Consider the following 21852-nt stretch of genomic DNA (forward strand, 5'->3'; position numbering starts at 1 on the left):
TGAAGTGTAACCAAAATCAAACTTCGCCTTCATTTTATGGTCACATACCTATATCCTGTATGTACTAAAACTGAATTCAATCAATTTATCATTCATACTTGCATTCCAAAAAATGAATCAGATTCATTCATTATCATAAAAATTAGCTGAGGGAAATCAAATGTTTGCATAATTTAAGACAGAAAAGATTTATAACAAATATTGGCGGTTTATCACTAAAACTGAACTTGGTTTGTATTTATGATTAGATCCCTGTGTACTTGAAACATAAATTCAATCCATTCAACTTACCAAAAGATAGTCAGAACAGACAATGAAATAAAAAAGGGGCCAATATTCTGCCAAAAACTTGTGGTTTGTAACAAAAAAACCAAAAAACCCCACTTAGTCTGCTCTTTATAGTCATATGCAGAAAAGGTTTATAATTCTGCCAAATATTTGTGGATTTTTTCCAGGCATGTATTGCATGATCGTAAATGTGTGTACTTCAAATTATTTCAATCCATTCATCCCTTCAAGAGTAATTGAATGGGCAACAAAAGTATATGTCAAGAAAGGCCGTAACTCCACCAAAACCTTATTGATTGTAGGAATAAGGTCAGTAATTCGGTCGAAAATGTGCTCCAGTTGTGTAGTCAAAAAAGTCCAAAGTACTAGTAAACAGATCTTAATTTTCCATTTTTTTTGCGCAAATTAGAGTAGAATAAAATTTTTAATCACACATTTTTCACTGCTAGAATACATTCTGCATGAAATGAGATGGTTTTCATGTTATTAAACCCCATACGCCAAATTTGATCAATAATTGAAGTAGTGGTTAATTTTGATAAAACTTCTATGAAAAGTAGATGTAGGAAAAAGTGATATTCTATACAGATAAAATAGAGATGTCTGAGTTAGACATTTTTTATGAAACAAAGAAGGATTTGAATTACTGACCATCATCCTGTAAGAGCTGAAATAAGACTTTTCTCATTATTAGCCTTAATGGTCATAGATCTGTTTAATATGTTACAAAATGGTGTTTCTAATGCAAAATAATCATGAAATTTGAAAAAAAAATTTTTTAATTTTTTACCATATTTTGCATAGATGCTCCTATTTCTTTAGCATTTTCTTAGGTAAAAAGGCCAATATTTTGTCTCTTGAAAATCAGAAAATGCACGAAAAGTATCCATCTGGGCCTTGTTTATGACGGAATGAATCATATTTCGGAATCCAAGTAAAAAATGGAAGTTTTACCAAAATTTACAGTCAATCGAAAATAGGGCCTAAATTTAGCCCTTATCAAGAGTGCCAGACTGTCATAAAAATACGCCCGTCTAAAATATTCAGTTACGTATCAGAAAGGTAAAATTGTTGATGTTGGATGCCTTGTTAACCGCTAAAATGAGTAAAAAGGAATCAAGGTATTTGTGAGGTTCTATGTAAGATGAAATTGACAATCAGATCAAAACTGTTTGAATGGACAATGCTTATTTCGCAGATTTCGAGTAATTCAAGGGCCATAATCTAAGAGTGCCTGGGTCAGTTTCGGTGGTTTTCGAACTTGGCTGAGATATCATGCCTAAAAACAATGTCACCAAGTTTGGTGAAGATCGGATGAAAAGTGTTCGACTAAATTTGCAGTTTTTCGATTAAGTCAAGGGCTATAACCCAAGAGTGCCTGGTCGATTTGGGTGTTTATCGAACTTGGTAAAGATATTATGCCCACAAATATTGTCAGCAAGTTTGGTAAAGATCGGATAAAAACTTTTGAATTAGAGAGCGGACAAGGCTAAATGTGCTGTTTTTCGAGTAATTCAAGGGCCATAATCCAAGAGTGCCTGGGATGATTTGGGTGGTTATCGAACTTGGCCGAGATATTATGCCCACAAACATTGTCAGCAAGTTTGGTGAAGATTGGATTAAAAATGTTCGACTTAGAGAGCGGACATGCTTTTGGACGCCGATCGCCAGTCCGACACGCGTTCACATAATACGCCCGGCTGTTTCAGAGACGGGCGTATAAAAAAGGTAAAATCTTGAATTTTCACAATGAAACTTGGCAATATGTTTGGTGGTATATCTTTCTTGAAAACACAGCTAAAAAGTTATATAATTTGATAAGAAATATTTCTAATAGGAATAAGGTCAGTAATTTGGTCGAAAATGTGCTTTCATGGTGTAGTTGAAAGAAGTCCAAAAGTAAATAGATCCTAATGTTAACATTTTTTTTTGCTCAGATTAGTGTAGAACGACTGTTTTCATCATGTTTTCACTGCTAGAATAAATGACTTTAAATATATAATGCACAAACTTTGTTGTGTAGATTTGATATGCAAAGAAAAAAAAAACAATATATTTAACAAATTAACAGTATTCATTTCCTTAAATATGTTTTATCTTTATGTATTAGATGACTAATTTTGCTTCAAATATTAGTTAGATAGTTACTTGCAAACACCCCCTCCCCCCCACAAAAAAAAAATAACAACAAAAAAACACACTTTTAACTTGGATTTTCTTTGTCCAAAAGGGGGCATAATTGACCCAAAATACATGTCAGAGTTATAGAACTTGACCCAGTTAGGATGGTTATTGACTTAAAGAAACTAGATATGTGTCCATAGGACACAAGGGCCCCTACTCCTGTTACTGTACATAGTTTTATGACTCAAGGTTCAACAAGCCCGCCCGGTTAGCTCAGTAGGTAGAGCGTTGGTCTACGGATCGCGGGGTCGTGAGTTCGATCCTCGAGCGGGGCATATGTTCTCCGTGACTATTTGGTAAATGACATTGTGTCTGAAATCATTAGTCCTCCACCTCTGATGATTCATGTGGGGAAGTTGGCAGTTACTTGCGGAGAACAGGTTTGTACTGGTACAGAATCCAGGAACACTGGTTAGGTTAACTGACCGCCGTTACATGACTGAAATACTGTTGAAAAACGGCGTTAAACCCAAAACAAAAAAAAAAACAAAAAAACAAAAAAAAAAACAACCAAGGTTCAATATTTTTAAATTGTTTGCAACACAAACTTAAGAACTGTACATGTATTTTTCACTTAGTGAAGTGCCAAAACTCTAGCCTGGCCGAGTAATATCCCAGAGAGAACAACCTATACAAAACTTCATAGGCTGTAAAACAATCCTCTAATGTTTACTCTAGGTCACGTATATTTTGACACACATGCAGCACAAACTTTTATTTTTTGACTAAGTCAAGGGCCAAAACTCTGGTCCAGAAAATGGAAAAAAAAGCCCAAAAACTTAGGTGCACAAATTCATATGCTGAATAATATTCCTACATGATTTCATGACTCTAGGAAGACTGTTTTTAAGATATATGCAGCACAAGCATCTTATGTGTATTTTTCACTAAGTCAAGGACCATAACTCCAATCTGGCTGAGTGATATCCACAACAGAACACCAGGTGCACAACTCAACTTCACATGCCTTATAACAATCCCCAAATGTTTTATGACTTTGAGTCAATACTTTTTGAGATACAAGTGACACAAACTTGTATCCCATTTATGCAAAACTTTGGTCTGACTGATAAAAATCCTGACCAAAATCCTATTTGCAAAACTTCACATGCTGAATAATGTTCCTATAGTGCTTCATGATTCTATGTAATATACTTTTTTAGATATGTGCGACAGAAATTTCATACCTTTTTGTGCATATTTTGTACTTACTTAAGTGCCATATTTCTGGTTTAATGGAGTGATATCTCTTACAAAACCACAGATGCACAACTTCACACACTAAATAATATTCCTGTAATGTTTCATAATACAGGGTCAAATACCTTTTGAGAGACATGCAACACAAACATAGGCCCTCTTTATGCCTATTTTAGACTAAGTCAAAGGCCATAATTCTGGTCCGATTGTTTAAAATCCGAATTAAAACTCCTGGTGCACTGCTTCCGTGCTGATTAACAATCACTTGAGGTTGATGACTCTGGGTTAATGATTTGAATAATAAAACAATATGTCTCCCTCAGTTGGAGGAGACGTGAAAATGTATGTTATGTTGGCAATATTATAGTTTTTAAGCAGTCTTCCTGTTATGACATTAAAACAGTAATATATAGGGAACAAATAGAATACAAGATATAAAACAATCTTTAAGGTACAAAGTGGTGCACTACCGTGAACAAAACAATACTGGGGAGTTTAGTAGAAATTTTTGTCTCTTGTAATAGTTGTCGGTGGAAACTTCATAATCATGTTTTTCATTTCTTAATTCCATAACCTGTCTAAATTATACATATTTTCTGTAAACTCTGAATTCAAGAAGAAAACACACCAGACAAGGCTCAAGTAAACATTCCTGACTGAATGGAACTATTTGATTTTTTTTGTTGTTGTTGGGTTTAACATCACACCAACAGTTAAAGGTCATATGGCGAATTTTCATTATGGAGTAAAACCCAAGGTGTCCCTCTGTGCATTATTCATCACAGGCAGGCACTTGGGTAGAACCACCAATCTTCTGTAAGCCAGCTGGATGGCTACCTCACATGAAGAATACAACACACCAAGTGAGCCTCAAACATACTACCATTTCTGATAATTGTAAACAAAATATCAGACATATGTCATTTCATTGGTTGTTTAACTCGGATAACCAAATGCCAGACAAACCTCATTTCATAAGTTGTCTGTATCCAATATGCAGTGATTGTAAATCATCTAATTCTAGCATTTATCAGTATATTCCACATAATAATGGGATGGAATATGAATTTTGACACTACGTTGTTTATTTTGGTACACATTAAATTTTTAAGAAACATATTTAAAAAAGATCCCATAAAATGTTGATGATACAATAACATTTATATATATACATTTCAATTTGTGCTAAATTATTTTAAACAGTTTGAATGTTTAAACATAAAAAACCCCCAGCTATTTCATTACTGAGCGCTTTCAATTAAATACCATTTAACTTTGTATATGTTTATAGACATATTTCAGTAAATCTAACTGGTTATAACACCGGAAAATCTTCTACCTTAATTTATATCCTCAAAGATATCTACACCTGCCCCATCCGCAGTAATAAAACAATTAGTTTCTATGTCAATCTATATCGTTTTTTAGGCTGGCGGTATTCGCAAGACTATTATAACCATATATCGAGTTTTCCACAAAGTTCAACAGGTGCTGAGACTGACAATACAAAATATAATTTCATGCGCAATTCAAATAGTCCTCCACGTTTATCAGTTTTGCCATAGAGTTGTATAAAGATTGTTAGACTTACCTGTTTCAACAGATCTATTTTCTCAAACATGTTATAATAATTATTTATTTTTCTAACGGTATATACTTGAAAGATAACATTAGAAAATATTACATGCACATAATGATGGTAAATTAATTCGCCTCTATGAATGAAATAACCGTATGAATCGAACTTTTTCGTAACTCATCACTGTTGACCGCTTCGTTATAGATTATGACCTCGGTCTATAAATGCTAATCAAACAAACGCTGGTTCCGAGAAACAATTGTCGATAGGAGTTATACTGTGCATTATTCGACGACCTGACAAGAAAAATGAAATATCAATTAACACGAACTTATAGTGATATGAGTTATCTCAGGTCTTATATTTAGGGCTTTAAGAATCTATTCTTTCAGATCATTTGCTATAGGTACTACGGGATGTAATCGCTGCGTGGAATTGCCACAGTAACGTGAAAAAAGACCACATTCTACGTGTTATATACCTAGAAATAATGTTTACATTTACTATAGAAACTATAGCATTACTTGATTTAACAGCAGTTTTTTAAGGTTATTTTTATACTAAATTCGTTTTAAACATTCTGACGAATACTGAAAGATATAATGTAACAAGTATGGGGGCATAGATGTAAGCGAGTTTTGTTTAAACACACGTTTTCAACTGTTTTCAGGTTATATTAGGATAGTGGATCCGTATTGGTATGTTTACCAATTGCATTAACTTGATAAAGTCCTGAAGTTAACGTATTCTCGTACTGTGACTCATCTTTAAACGACTTTTACCGTGTTTTTTTTTTCATTGTTGTTTTTATTTGTTAATTTTGTATAAATTATGTTGTTGTTGTTGTTTTTTCCTCCAGCTGAAACAGAGACAAATTTTAAAGTGATAGCCATTGCGCAAAACGATCGCAAAGAATTCATTTTACCAAATATATTTCTAAATGAAGCCTCAAAGTATTGTGTAACATTTGTAAAACACAAAATCAAATTGTCGATAGCAATTTTTCTGGGGAGCCTCGAGTGAAAGGATTTAATCAGACAGAAATTAAGCTCTTAAAAATTATGGCCTTGCTCTTTGCATTCGTAAAGAACTATAGGACAGAAGTAAAACAAACCTACCTACATTTCTTCCAAACTTTGTAAACTAAAGAATAGATGCAAAATTAAGAACTGTTACAATTGTAACTAAATATTTTCAAAGATGTCTAAACATTCACCATTCAGGTTAAATTCATTTTAAACAGCAAGAAATGGCTAGTCAAATAAAACATTTTCGCTTTTGTACGACAGTTCAATGATAATAAGTCTTGAAAAAAAAAAAAAAAAAAAAAAAAAAAAAAAAAAAAAACAACAACAACAACAACAACAACAACAAAACAACAACAGTTTGTCTTACTTGAAAAAAGAAATATAATGAACAAAGTTTGGTCCTAGAAGGGCTTGAACCTACGCCCTCCTGAAAAATTTGTTACAGTAATCTCATGGCAGGAATTGAATACTCACCAAAAAAAGGAGTACATTATTACGTGTACGTCACATTTCCTAACCATCGTATTAGGGAAGGAACATGACTAGACAATAATCATTAACAGTTCGGTTTGTAGCGGGATTCGAGCCCAAAATTTCCCTCATACCGACAAGAAAATCACCCCATCTGATCAGTGTTCATACATTCATTCATGATGTGTGGGTGGGTGGGTGCGGCGGTGGATTGCATATCGAAATATAGATGTTGTGTTTGTTACCTTTATATTATCTAATATTATGTCCCTCAGTGTTTATTATCGCTTCTTTAGGAACATATATAAACGGTTATGGCACGCCAATTGTACAATAATAACGTGAACCCAGGTTCACGGTCGCTAACCTAGGATTAACAATCGATAAACTAGGTTTTTCGAACGTAAAACCAGGTTTTCCTAATACTTACCCATATTTTCGAGCGGAAACATGCCCAGGTTTGAACTTTGAATTTTGGTCGTTATTCTAAGTTCACGAGCGTGAATCTATGTTTACGTGAGTAAACCAGGGTTCACGAGTGTAAACCATAGTTTACGAACGTGAACATATGTTAACGATCGAGAACTTAGGTTTACGACCGTGAACATATGTTTACGACCGTAAACATAGGTTCACGCTCGTGAACATAGGATAATGACAAAAAATCATAGTTTTGTTCGAGAAACCAAGTTTATCGAACGTAAACCTAGGTTCACGTTCGTAAACTATGGTTAACGTTCGTAAACCCAAGTTCATTGTCGTAAACATAGGTTCACGTCCGTATACAATGGTAATCAAATTATCCAATAATTACATTCTTGGTCGAAAAATTAGGATAATCGAATACTAACATAAATTTTCGAGCGAAAACACTGGATAACAGGCGTAAACTAGTTTACTCTCTTGAACCCATGTTTACGTCCGATAAACTAGGTTTCTCGATTAAACTTTAACTTGGGTGTTCAACGTGAACCTACACTTACAAGCATGAACTATGGTTTACGAAGTAATCCTATGTTTTTGCTCGAAAGAATAGGTTTACATGCTTTTACGTTCAAAAAACCTAGTTAATCCATAGTTAAACCTAGTTTTTCGACTGTGAAGCTGGGTTTAAGTTATTATTGGACAATTTCCATTCAATGTCACGTCCGTAAACTATGGTTCACGATCATAAACCTAGGCACACGGTCGTAAATAGGGTTCATGCTAGTAAACTCGTAAATATAGGTTCACGGCCGGAATCCATAGTTGATTTTTTTAATTCTAATATATCGATCGTACACCATGGTTAACATTTGAAAAACTAGGTTTCTCGAATAAGCAATGAATTTCACTCGTTATCCTATGTGGTTTTATTGGATTACGTTCTCGGAACCTGACTTTTTAAGAATTTAACTTTTGCGGTTTCAGATTCCCAAGTGAGAATTATGTGTCATTTGTATCACCAATGAAGCAAACACAATGTATTTTTCTCACCATCTATAATCTGTAATGTCCTTACACTACCTTCACAAGTTAACCAAGATGGTTCAACACAACAATACCCTATGCTCGCCTAAGCTTGACATGGAGAACCCATTACATCTAAGATTTTGCAAACATCTTTCCCGCAGTGTTTTGTGGTAGCCAGCCTTTCTGTACTTTCAGTACTTTGATTAGCATCACAGATAACACACCTCATTTCTGAAGGTTTTCTATCAATCTCATGCAAAGCAATTACATCAAACTTGAAATTCAAAGTAAGTATTTTTATAGCTGTTAAGTAAACGTAATAGCAGATAAGTAATTTATTTCAAACTGAATAAGGTTGTATATTTCAAAACAGTATGACGGAGTTGATAAGGAATATGAAAGACAAAACATTTCGGATTTAGTTGAAATTATATGAAACATTAACCTATTACTGCATAGATATATAGCCTTATCAGCTATCTATTACCCATATTACGACAAGTAATCAATAATCAATACTGTCTTATCAGTTTATTATCTGCACTGTGTGCAAAGGGGTAATTAGTGGAATTTGAAAAATTTGACACATATGTTAGGAAATGTATTATTAAAACATTTTCTATTCATTTGACAGTGTTCATGTCAATGTATGAAATGTTGCTAATAAAACTGACTAGATGTTTTTCTTATTTTCTATCTGGTACAGCTTTATCAAATGTTAGCGGAAATAAAACAAATACAATATTTACAAAGAAAAATTACTTCAAATAAATTTATTTCTTTTGCATATAATATTGATTTATAAAATAAATATATTCATATGACGATTAATCATATTCAAACAATATGCTTTGTTTTTGGGTTTAACGCCGTTTTTCAACAGTATTTCAGTTATGTAAAGGCGGGCAATTAACCTAACCAGTGTTCTTGGATTCTGCACCAGTACAAACCTGATCTCCGCAAGTAACTGCCAACTTCCCCACATGAATCAAAGGTTGAGGACGAATGATTTCAGACACAATGTCTTTTATCAAATCGTCAAGGAGAACAGGAGAACATACACCTCGCCCAGGGCTCGAGCTCCCGACCCCGACATCCGTAGATCTGCGTTCTCTTTACTGAGCTAAGCGGGTGGGCCTTAAACAATATGTGTAATTTACAAAAATATTTAGTAAAAATGAAATATCAACAGCTATTTAGAAACTAAATTAGTGCAGTGATCATTTCATGAAAGTGAAGCAATATTACAGCAATCTCATAAATTTGACACCTATGTTAGAACCTTATTATTATAGTCTTTTCAGCTCATTGGAAAGGTATCATATTAATGTAAAATATTTCTTATAAATCTGGCTTTTAAATGTGTTTTTTTTCCACTTCTTTCTACCTGGTTTAGTTATTTCAAAGTAAGGTGTTAAAGTGGAAGAATTAAAAAATTTACACTAAACTGTGATTTTACTTTATTATTTTCAATATATTAATTAATAATAAAAACACAACATATATGCACTTAAGTCTAAATAAAACATGGTATATCACATCTAAAAAGATACTTTGAAATAATTTTTTTGATGTTCAGTTAACACTAAAAGTGTCCACAAATACTGTATTGGATCTAGAATTGCTTTTACAAAATAAAATATTAACAAACTTGAAAAAGGAAAATATGGGAAATTTATTACAATTATCATTTTGTCCTTTAATGGTATTGTAAAAAATACTAACTTTTTAAACAGTTCTATCGAAATGCCCAGAATATAGAATTTTTTAATAACATTTTCATATATACATATATATATGATTGTATACTGGATAAGGAAAGGTTTTTCCATACAGCGTCATTTCCTCACTCCTTTATGAATGCACACCTGTTTATATCACCTGTTATAATCCAAGCATTCACAAGTTGTGAAACCTGGCATGACAGGCATTATTGCACAAATGCACTTTGCATACTGTGCAGCCAAAACAGTTCCTTTCCTCACACCACTCATGTGTTTGAGATGATAACGACATCTTCCTTTTGGTCTGTTTACTACACAATTGATATGTCCGTTTATGTTCTCTGCATATACCAGACCAACATGGTCCACGTATGATGCCCTTCATTTCCTACTTGAACATCCTGCAATTAAGTCCACGGCAAGCTCAATACTGAAGTCCAAATGAGCAAATGTTTGACGCCTAGAGTAATGCTTATACAAAAATGAAGGCATTCATAGCGTGGCAGTTCGCCAAAAACCAACACAAGTATCTCCACCATTTTTTAGAGTTACGTTCAACATTGTAATTCATGCGCAGCTGGTGTGTACAGTTGAAGATTGCCGAAGTTGTATAAGGTTTTGACCGAACCGTTTTTGAGCTGGATGAACATCATCTGGCTGGTTGAGTGTAGAAAGATGGTGAACAAGACGTTTGTCCTTCCACAAAGTGGCAGTTAGGTTGCTACGTTCGTTTTGCATCACTATGAACTCTCCGTGGTTTTTCATTTCTCTAGTCTTTTTTTAACTCTTGCGGAAAACCTTTCTTATTTCCTCTTACAGTTCCACAATCATAAAGTCCATTATTATGCAGATTTTCAAGTAGAGGAATACTTGTGAAAAAAGTTATCAAAGTTTATATGTCGGCCAGATCCATGTAGATTGTTTGTTAGGTTTATTACAGCATTACTAGTATATCCGAGTGCACGTTCAATCCAATTAGAATTGCGTCCCAGGTATACCTGAAATCTCGACAAGTATAAAGGATTTGAATCAAAAGCCATCCTGATTTTTATTTCTCTCTTTATAGGCTTTGCGGGCATGTACTGTCTGAAATGTCTGTGCATTTGATCATAGCCTCATTGACAGAAACATCCCTCCCTCCTTACGTCATATCATTCCAGGAAGCTGGCAGAAACATGATCAATAATGGGTCAGACCTGGTAAAGTCTGTCATAATCTGAATGCCCCCGCACTGACTCTTCTTTCGCAGACGTAAAATACTGCTTCAGCTTTTGGCACATGAAAAGGAGTGAATTATCATTAACTTAAAGATTATGTTTACTATAAAATTTTATTTCTGTTTATGCATAGTAAGCTGAGATGTTTGTACATCTTTCCATATGTTTCAAACTTTACCGACAGTAAAAAGTTCAATGTTATTTCTTTATTCATCATTTTTAAGTCTTCTTGCGTGAAAAAACTTTTCATCAAAATGAACTAAAGTTAAATTTCTATATATACTCATTCATGTATTTTTTATCTGTTAGCTTTTTTTTTGTTTGTTTTGGGTTTAACGCCGTTTTTCAACAGTATTTCAGTCATGTAACGGCGGGCAGTTAACCTAACCAGTGTTCCTGGATTCTGTACCAGTACAAACCTGTTCTCCGCAAGTAACTGCCAACTTCCCCACATGAATTATCAGAGGTGGAGGACTAATGATTTCAGACACAATGTCGTTTATCAAATAGTCACGGAGAACATACGCCCCGCCCGAGGATCGAACTCGCGACCCAGCGGTCCGTAGACCAACGCTCTTACCTACTGAGCTAAGCGGGCGGGCTTTATCTGTTAGCAGTCATAACTTCTTGTATACCAGCACTCCCAATGAACGGATTTTTCGACCAGTACATCAATGCATCTGGAAGTTGGTTTATCCCATAAGGATTTCCATTCCAACCATGGCTCGATCTCATTAGCTGTTGCTTCAGACCTGTATGGATCTTGGGTGTTTCTCTGATCCATTCGCCACTGTACATAGCTGTTGTTGTGTTGAGACATCATCCAAAATAGGTCAGCACTGAACAGTAACGTGCCACGTAGAAATTTAAAATGCCTCAAATTACGTGTCATATCTCCAGTGAGAATCACTCAACCATAACTCCAACGATATACACAACCAGGTTTGACTGTGATACTCTTATATAGTTTGGTGTAACTCCAACCAGAGGAATAGGAGAAGTAGCAAAGACATCATTTGTGAGACTTGGTGATATTCAGCCCAATGGTATACAGCAAGTAGAGTAAACACTGTAAAATATAAGAAATCAAGGGCAATAAATCTGCGTGATTGAAAATTAATGAACCAGAACATGGCAATGATAAATCTTGTAATGTTTGGTGGGAATCTGCACAATGGTGTAAGAGAAGTTGCCAAACATCATAAAATTTCAAAATAAAGGACCATAACTTCCCTGAAAATCAATGAACATTCTAATAATATACATATTAAGACTCTACACTAGTTTGTAGGAATTCCACTGTATTATATAAGAGAAGTGTCCAAAACATCAAAGACTTTGACGAATGCATAACTAGGCTTGGCAATAATCATTTCGGTGAAATTTGCTGTTCATAATTCCTTCTAGTAGTGTCAAAGCAATTGTGACGACAAGGTAAAGAATGACAAATCAAGGGCAATAATTCACCTGAAAATGACTAAACCGGAACATGCCTGTAATATGCACAATGAGACTTGGAACTGACCACTCCTGTAACGTTATGTGGAATTCTGCCAACTAACATAAGACAACTGGCTAATCATCATAAAAGCTAATGAATCAAAGACTTTAACTGCTGAAAATAAATGAATCAGAAAACAGACAGACGGACATCACAACAGCAATATGTCTCCCCACACAATCTGTAGGAGACATAATAAGTTCAGATCCTGAAAATGTTAAAAACATGTTTTATTGACTTTTCTCTCGGACTATTCAACACATATATCAAATTTTTATCTTTTATTCAAAACTCTCATTGGCAAAAAAGAGAAACAAATAAAAGTTGCATTATTTTAAGGGAAGTTACTACTGACAGGTAAATACGAATTAAATATTAGAGTCATCTTCCTGTTAAAACAGAAAGAGGAAGTAAAAAATATATTCCCATTAACCTATAAATATAGACGGTAACTACACAATTTAAACAAGTAATAACATACAGATATAGACCATAACTACGCATTGCCAATTAAAACATCAGTAGGAATTTGAAGAATGCCAACTTAAACTAAAACAAAGGTATTTATTTTCACATATTTTACATGTGGTCTATTTGATATTAGTCAGAACATTAGGAGAGATATATAATCAATTTGCTAATATCATAGCAAAACAAAACAATCTAGATCCACTTTCATAAAATTTTAGGTTGTATTTATTATAAACTTTTAATGTGACCTTTTCGACATTTTGACCTCTCTCAGGCAGCATAGTTATATTAAATATGAAAAAGTTTGTAACAAACTGAACGCTCTAGTAATTTACAATTAGAAAAATCTAGCTATTAAGCTTAATCATTATCACATGATTTTTTTGTCATATTCCACACAAGTTCCTCAAACAAATATTTGACCATTAATGTTAACCAAGAACTGTAGAATTTTAATACTACATGTATGAAGGTTACTTTGATATATTTTCAGAATGTTTCAAGCATCAGATTATACACAAACTGTGTCAGTGAGACTGTCAGAGGTTCTTGCTGATATAGGAGTGCATGAGAGGAATGTTGAGAAGAGAAGAAGAACATGGATGCTCATGGAATGTATGCAATACTGTAGTCATAAACTAACGGGTACAAGGCAAACATTCTTTTTATTAGGTAGTAAGTCAGAAGGAACAACTACATTGGGCCTTCGTTCAGACATTGACTTTCTTGTGTGTTTAAATAACTTTAAGATATTACAAGACTTAAGTGATTGGCAGCCTGGTAAACAAAATCTACTGATGATTAATGATGAGACTGTACCACCTGGTTACTGTTTGCTACAGTGTCTGAGAGACGATGTCCCTCTTCCGCAAAATTTTGTATATTATAATCTCTTTAACAGGGAAAGGGCTGGAAGAATATTACTAAGCAATAAAATAGCGTCTGCAATAATAGCAAATGGAACAGATTTTCTTCCAGAAGGAGTACGCAATGGTCCAGCATATACACGAACTGGACAAACCGGGGTTCATGACATAGACATGGTTGGTGCTTTACCCTGCAAATCATGGCCTCTACAAGCTCAACAATGGTTAAACCAGCAAGGTGTAGGTCAGTGGCCTTTAGATGATATGAAGAGATATTGTAGCAGCACTGGGTGTTTTGTTGTTGGAGTCGGAAGCAAGAGCAGTGAGAATGAGGATACTGAATGGAGAATATCAACATCTCTAGCAGAAAGGTGTTTAATGTTTAATCTCAATATCACACAGATTCGGTGCTATGTGTTGATGAAGATGATATTAAAAACTTACATTAAGCCTCTCTATGATAATACCATTACAAGTTTCATGTGTAAAACAGTTCTATTCAAACTAATTGCAAATACACATTCTAATTTTTGGCGAGAAAAAAACTTACTTGTTTGTCTATCATTTTGTTTATATGTCCTGTACACCAGTACTCTGAATGAAAACTGTCCACATTTCATCATACCTGGGAATAATTTGATGGCAGGACATATTACTCAAGAGTCTAAACCTCGCATTCTTGAAATACTTCAGAATATTATAAACAGTGAAGGAACAGCATTACTAGGGATCGAATGTGATGCTCTTGGTGAAAGGCTTTTGCTGAAGTTGAATAACTTATCTTCATTCAAGACGACAAGTGGCATTGTTTCAGGAGACTTATTCAAAACAATTGCACGAATGATAAATAGTAGCATAGAAGCTTGTCTAATTCCTGTTAGCAACAGCAGTAATGAAGAAGCTATACAAATATTATTGAATCGTATTTTAAAACTTGCTATTATTTCTAATCAATGTCAAGGATTGAAGAAAACAGCTTGCAGACTTCTTGCACCACGATTATGTATAACACTGGGATCTGTCCTGGCATCCCTCGACATTCAACAATACAAGGGTATATCAACAGAAGCTCTCGTCAGGCTCTCAATGGGTCTGAACACAGATGTTGCTTCTAGTAAACTGAAGCTAGCATCCATGTTTTACTGTAAAGGTGACTTCAACAGAACTAAAATTGTGCTCTCAGATATTGAAGCAAACTATGACCCAAACATTGTTGAGCCTGTTTGTTCTTGCTATACTTGCATCGGTCATTATCTAAGAGAAAGATTCAATGAAATATGTGACAATCACAGTGATGAAGCTCTGCAGTATGTTACAGCATCTTGTGTCATATTTCTGAAATGTGAAATCAACTGCATTCCGGTTGAACTAAAGTACGAACTGTTCAGATCTACAGGAGAGGACCTTGCTGTAAGAGTTTTTTCGGACATCTGGATGAACTGGGCAGTGGTGGATTCTCTCCCTTACCTGTATTTTCTACAATACAAGACCTACAGCAATCTTGGGAGACAAGATGACAAAGAAAGAGCACTTTCCAACCTTATCAGGACTATTGACCAGGAACCAAACCTTGCTCACAGGGAGACAGCTCTAAATATACTTGGACAGTGTATGGAACAAGAAGTCCGACCAACAGATGCTTTAAATTGTTATTCATTATCCCTAAACGTAAGGGGAAGAAGCAATGCTGCTAAGATCCATATATGTAGGCTTCTATCTACTCTGATAAATGCCCGAGCCCAGAACCAAGCATTCCAGTGAAAGTTCACGAAAGAATGAACTTTCTACAATACGAGACGTACCACTATCTTGGTATGAGAAGCAAAGAACACTTTCCAACCCTATCAGGACTATTGACCAGGAACCAAACCTTGGACACAGGGAAACAGCCGTATGTCTCCTTGGATAATGTATGAAACAGAAGAACCAAGCAATAGATGCTTTACATTGTTATTCTTTATCCCTAAATGTAAAGGGAAGACACAATGCTGCTAAGTTCCATATATCTTAGCTTCTATCTATTCTGGCAAATGACCGAACTCAGAACTAATCATTCCAATGAAATTTCATAAAAAATTGTGCGTCATACAACACAAAACCTTCCACTATCTTGGAAGACAAGACGACAAGCAAAGGACACTTTCCATCCTTATCAGAACTACTTACCAGGAACCAAACCTTGGACACAGGGAAACAGCTTTAAATCTATTTGGACAATGAATGAAACAAGAGGATCAAGCATCAAATGCTTCCTACAATACAAGACCGACCGCTGTCTTTGGAAACAGGATGAGAAGCAAAGGGCAGTTTTTATCTTTATAAGGACTATTTTCCAGGAATTTCTAGCAACTGCAAAACAAATGTAAATTCAATGTATCTAAGCAGCTTAAAATTAATATGAATTGTAGTCATGCATTTTTTCTTAGTAGTATATGTCTTTATTCAGGTAATATTACTTTTGTAAGAATTTTACAACTTTAGGCTAGAAATAATATAATGAAAGGGAACTTAATGTTGTGTGGCTCGTTGAACCCCACAGGATGTCTGACATCACTTTGTATAAATTGCCTTAAAATTCTACATTTAACCAATTTGCCGGATCACGAATTCTATTTAAGAAATTGTAAACAAGTGATTAATCAGGTTCTTTACTAACATTTGTCTTAAATTTCCGAATCTTTATCAAGAACGTTTTCATTCATAATTAGTAGCTTTATAAATATGTTAATTCTTTATATATAAGATGTCTACCTAATCAATATTCTAATAAGTACGTGATTTGTTATATCATACAAATTATTACTTAACATAAAATGTCAATCAAAGATGTTTTACTCTAAGTTCATTGGATGTGATCTAATTGTCAGGCCCTAAGATATATGTGCTATAACGTTGTGTTCTTAGATTCGTAGTCAGTTTTATCATTTTTTGTGTGTGTTTCGTATTTACCTGAGAAAACATGAAATAATAAAAATTGTGTTAAAGATTGTAACTGATCTTGTAGCTGTAAACTTAACAATCACGTGTGTGACCATGTTGTAAGTGAAACCAAAATCAAACTTGACCTTTATTTTATAATCACATATCTGTGTACCAAAATTGAATTTAATACATTCATTATTTTAGAAAATAGCCATGGGAAATCAAATTTTTGCTAAAGATTTATAATTCCACCAAAAGTCAGTTGTGGACTGCTACCATACAAATGGCGCATATTTACTCTTGTCCATCCCCCTACTTTCGGTTTCGATTTGCAAAATAAAAACTTGCTATATGGGGTGTTTAAACGTGAAACCCGTCTCATTTCATGCAGAATGTTTCCTAGCAGTGAAAACTTGTGATCAAAACACTCGTTTTACACGAGTTTGTGCAACAAATGGAAAAATTAGGGTCTATTTACTTTGGAATTCTTTCACAAAAGCAGATTTTCGACCGAATTACTGACCTTATTCCATCAACTGTAGGAAAACTGTAGGACCGACATGGTGACCCCTCCTATACTATATTATTATTAATAAACAAATTCTGTCGTAAACTCATGAGGACTATAACAGCTATCACCACACAGACTTTGTCATTAATGTTTCTTTAAGAATGTAGATTTAAGTTTCAACAGTTAAAAATAAAATAATCAAATTTGTGGAGATGATGTAAGGTTTACATCAGACGTTTTAAGGTTTACATAAGTTTTCCTGTGATATGCAGGCTCCATAACCTCAGATCCCCTTTCTAAATTCCAGTTTGTTTAGTTCTGCCCATTGTTTTCTCGTTTGGGGCAAACCCATTACTTTATCTGGGGACCAAACGCCGCTTTTCATGGAATTACACGCCACAGCCAGTGTATCATTGAAGGTTCCATGTTCACCACCGTTTGAATACATCTGCGAATGTCTCTTAATTGCTTTTTGTACTTTTAGCGTTTGTAAATGTTGAGTGTCTGCTCAGCCCGAGGCTAGAGGGCTTGGACGGTAGCATGCATTTCCACTACCGTCCATGAACAGGCTCAATCAAACCGAGCCTGCAACACTATCGTTTTTGTCGTGTTGAGCGACCTGTGAAGTTTCCACTTTTTCTATTTTACTGTTAACCTTTTAAAGAATACATAAAACATTCACCCACACATCAACATTATTGAATCAGAAGTATAAAAATGATTCTAAAAAAAATCAGAACATCTCTTAGTCTCACTTCTTCACATGTTCTAACATAAAAAGTCTAAATAACATTAAATCTGCAATACACAAACTTCATTTTGTAGATTAAATATGAAAATTAGAAAATATAAATAGTTTTATTATAAACAGTACTCATTTCTATGAATCTATTTTATCTTTATATATAAGATTACTCAAATTGCTTCAAACATATTTGATTATAATTTTGACAAGGTTTTTAATAAGATTTTGATCAAGTAATGGATCTGGTAAAAGTTTAATAAATGGTCATTTACACGTGTTTGTGTTCACTGTCTGCTTAATGCACTTAGGTAGTTTTAAAATTTAATTTTCCTGTCCAGGTCAATGTAATGTTGTTTAAGCATATACCTACCTTTGATAAATATACTTTGCCTTAGAAATGATGTGATTATAAGAACTTCTGCGTTATATTTGTCAACGTAAATTGTTTTAATTGTCAAATATTTACATCGACAAATATATATTTAGCTGCAATTGATAGATAGAAAATCAAATTTTAAAAAAATATTATTACATCCCTTATCTTGCAACCAGGCCAAAAATTGTCTTATTTCTATTCCATAATCACAGAAAACCAAACAAATATTCTATCTTTCTCTTTAATATCAGAAAAGTATGCCAACAATGTTCAAAATACTAGAAATGTAAGCTTTCCTGCAGATTATAAAATTCCCAAGTAAACCTACCTTCCTATATGAATTTTTTTTTACAAATTTTAAGTTGAAAAGGGCCATCACTCCGCAATAAATTTTAGGATTGTAATCAAAATCAAATTCAACTTGTATTTTATAATCATATACCTGTGTACCTATCCTTTCAAAAGTTCTTGAACAGACATCATTTTGCAAACTTTTATGTCAGAAAAGAGCCATGATTTTGCTAAATATTGGAAGATTGTAACATAAATTGAACTTGGCTTGATCATATCCCTGTATACTTAAGGGAAGACAGACTTTGAAATGAGAAAAAGTGGATGGGGTATGATAAAATATATCGGCAAAGAGTAAAAGTTTCTGTACATGAAATGGATACTGTTTGACGGTTATTAGTACACAAAGGAATGCTCACTAAAATAAAGATGAAAAATTTCAAATAAGAAAGTTATTGTTGAATTACATACGACTCATCTCATAATGTAATGAACAAGTAGAATGTTGTATTACAACTACACTTTCAGTTTCAGTCAGTTTATATGTGACTTTATTAATTCATTTTGTATTTGTAATTGTTGTTAAAAATTATAACGAAGTGCCTCACATATGAAAGCGGACATGACTTCGATTCGGAAAATAGTCCGCTGTAAGTAATATTTTTTGATAAAGGTCCGAAGAAATTAATAATTTTCAGATTAATCAGAGCTATGAAAAAGAAGTACCCTAGATTAGGAAACATGGACAAAAAACAGGTCCAAAGAATTGTACGAAGGTTGGAAGGTACAGGGTCAGTAGATGATGGAAGACATAGAAAGCCTGGACGTCCAAGATCAGTGCGAATGGCTGAAAACATTAAACAAGTTAAGACTGTTAATCATGAATCGCCACAAAATCTGTTCGTAAGATATTAGGTAATATTACTAATTCTGCAAGCTTTACAAGTGTCTTTAGAATGCTGAAATATGATTTAAAACTGAAACCTTATACTATTTCTATTATGCAGCTATTATAAAGTGTTAAGAATACGAAGGTCAGAGTGTGGGATGCAGTTCCAACAAGATTATGTTTTTGATGTTTATTAAAAGACTGTCCAATAATGTTCACAGGATATCCTGAATATTCAATTTTAACAACAAACATGGAGATCCACAATTAAACTTAAACAACGTCCAAATACAAGAACTTTCTCAACACACTGGATGTCCAATATTTAGTTTGTCTGGAGGTCCAAAATCAACTCTTTTAACATATAAAATCTCTGGGGTCCAGAATAAAACTCTTCACATTTTTAGAGTCTGGAGGTCCAGAACCATTCTCTTTATATGTTAACTGTCTGGAGGTCCAGAATCAACTCTTTTCACATTTTTACTGTCTGGAGGTCCAGAATCAACCCTCTTGAATACTAGAGTTCCATAACTCAAACTTAAAAAAACTAAATAACCAATCAAAATGTTACTTATCATTTTCATAGATGATTGGTTCATTGAAACAAATAGTTAAATATTATTGGTCTGATTTAATCACATGGTACAGAGTGGGAGGTGCCATAGAATTTGAGAACTTCTTGGTTTGAAGGTATTTACACCAATTTAACTTAATACCTAACAAGGCGATAACTTATCAACTTATACAAAGCTGAAAGCCTATTCTAAAGACAAAAATCCTTAACAGAATTAAAGGTGCTAATGGAAGCCATGAGACAGTAACAACATTCCAGGATTAAAAAGCTGCCTTACATACCAGACAATATTTTAAGAAAAATATATAAGAATTTTTTGTGAGTTTTAAGATCTTTGGAACAAAGTTCAAAATTGAATATTGAAATTATGAAAAACATAATCCTGATTTAAAGACAATTATTTTGATACTAAATTTGACTATGAAAGTCAAAATTTTTAACATATTGTGTTTTTATTGACTAATGTTTTTTTATATTTATTATGACACATTACATAATATTATGTATGAAAAAAGAAGCGTCATAATACAGCATTTAAACCTACATATATTACAAGTAGACTGTCATTTGCCAGCTGGATGATTGAGAACAGCCATATTGTTGATAAGATCTAGTTATCAGACCAGTCACACTCTTACCTAAATGCCCAGATTAATAAGAAGAACTGTAGATTTTGGAAAACTGAAAAAACCTGATCTTTATATTGAGAAGCAGTGCGAGCTGCATTAAGTGTAAATGGAATTAATGGTCAATTCTTTTTGAAGATAATGAAGGAAATGTTGAAACAGTGAATAAGGACCATTACTTAAAATTCCTGAGAAGTAAATTTGTGCCAGCATTACGAAAGAAGGGTATCAGTCTAGACACTATGTGGTTTCAGCAAGATAGGGCGACTCCTCATACAGCCGGTGATGAGTAGTATTAAATATAGCGTTTTTGGCATTTTAACCCCCCCCCCTGACCCCTTGTCCCTATTCTAAAAAATCCAATGCTGGACACTTTAAAACCCACAAGGTTTTATCAAAGATACAAGCTAAAAATCTTTTAAATCTTTAGTTAAACCGAATGAAAACCTTTGGTTTAACCAAAAAAGATTCAGTCCCCGGTCCAGACTGACCAATGCCGGACAATTTAAAATCCACAGGTTTCAAACCCAGCACTTAACCCAACCCTAAACTTATAATACTAACTCGCGAAGCTGAAACCTTCGAGGTCTTTAACCCAGTCAGACCTACAGTCTTCGGTTGCACTCAGTACACTTGTACCCTCAAAATCTAACGACACCGGTGTCATTTTCTTTAACAAGTTTATCAATCAATATCGTTTGTGAAGAGACGAGTTTAAACAAATATTGGCTCAATGTAAAGCGACACCGGTGCTGCTTTATTGGATTTATTTTCATTCATAAAACCGATATGTTTACATTTGTAGTACAATTCGTTTAAACTTCCTTGTGATCGATTTACGTTTTACATGTGATTTAATATAAGTGTCAAAGGTAAATCAAGTGCATTTTTTAAAAATGGTTATGTGGGAAACCACAAATTCAGCCAATCAAAAGCC

At 34.0% G+C, this 21852-nt stretch overlaps 1 protein-coding gene across 2 annotated transcripts in view; it reads left to right on the forward strand.

Annotated features, from left to right (window-relative positions):
* LOC123523103 (uncharacterized) overlaps positions 1–21182 on the forward strand; it is a 32854-nt gene extending 11672 nt beyond the window's left edge. Inside the window, exons 1-2 of one of the 2 annotated variants that reach the window (XM_045300736.2) lie at positions 13092–13204; positions 13609–21182. In XM_045300736.2, coding sequence (XP_045156671.1) covers positions 13610–15742 — 2133 coding nt within the window. In that variant the 5' untranslated portion in view covers positions 13092–13204; position 13609 and the 3' untranslated portion in view covers positions 15743–21182. Of the gene's footprint in view, positions 1–13091; positions 13205–13608 lie in introns of those variants that run through there. The other variant, XM_045300735.2, reaches the window with a different exon arrangement.
* Positions 21183–21852: the final 670 nt, after the last annotated feature.

Source organism: Mercenaria mercenaria, unplaced genomic scaffold (genome assembly GCF_021730395.1).
Source record: "Mercenaria mercenaria strain notata unplaced genomic scaffold, MADL_Memer_1 contig_4697, whole genome shotgun sequence".
Classification (NCBI taxonomy): Eukaryota; Metazoa; Mollusca; class Bivalvia; order Venerida; family Veneridae; genus Mercenaria; species Mercenaria mercenaria.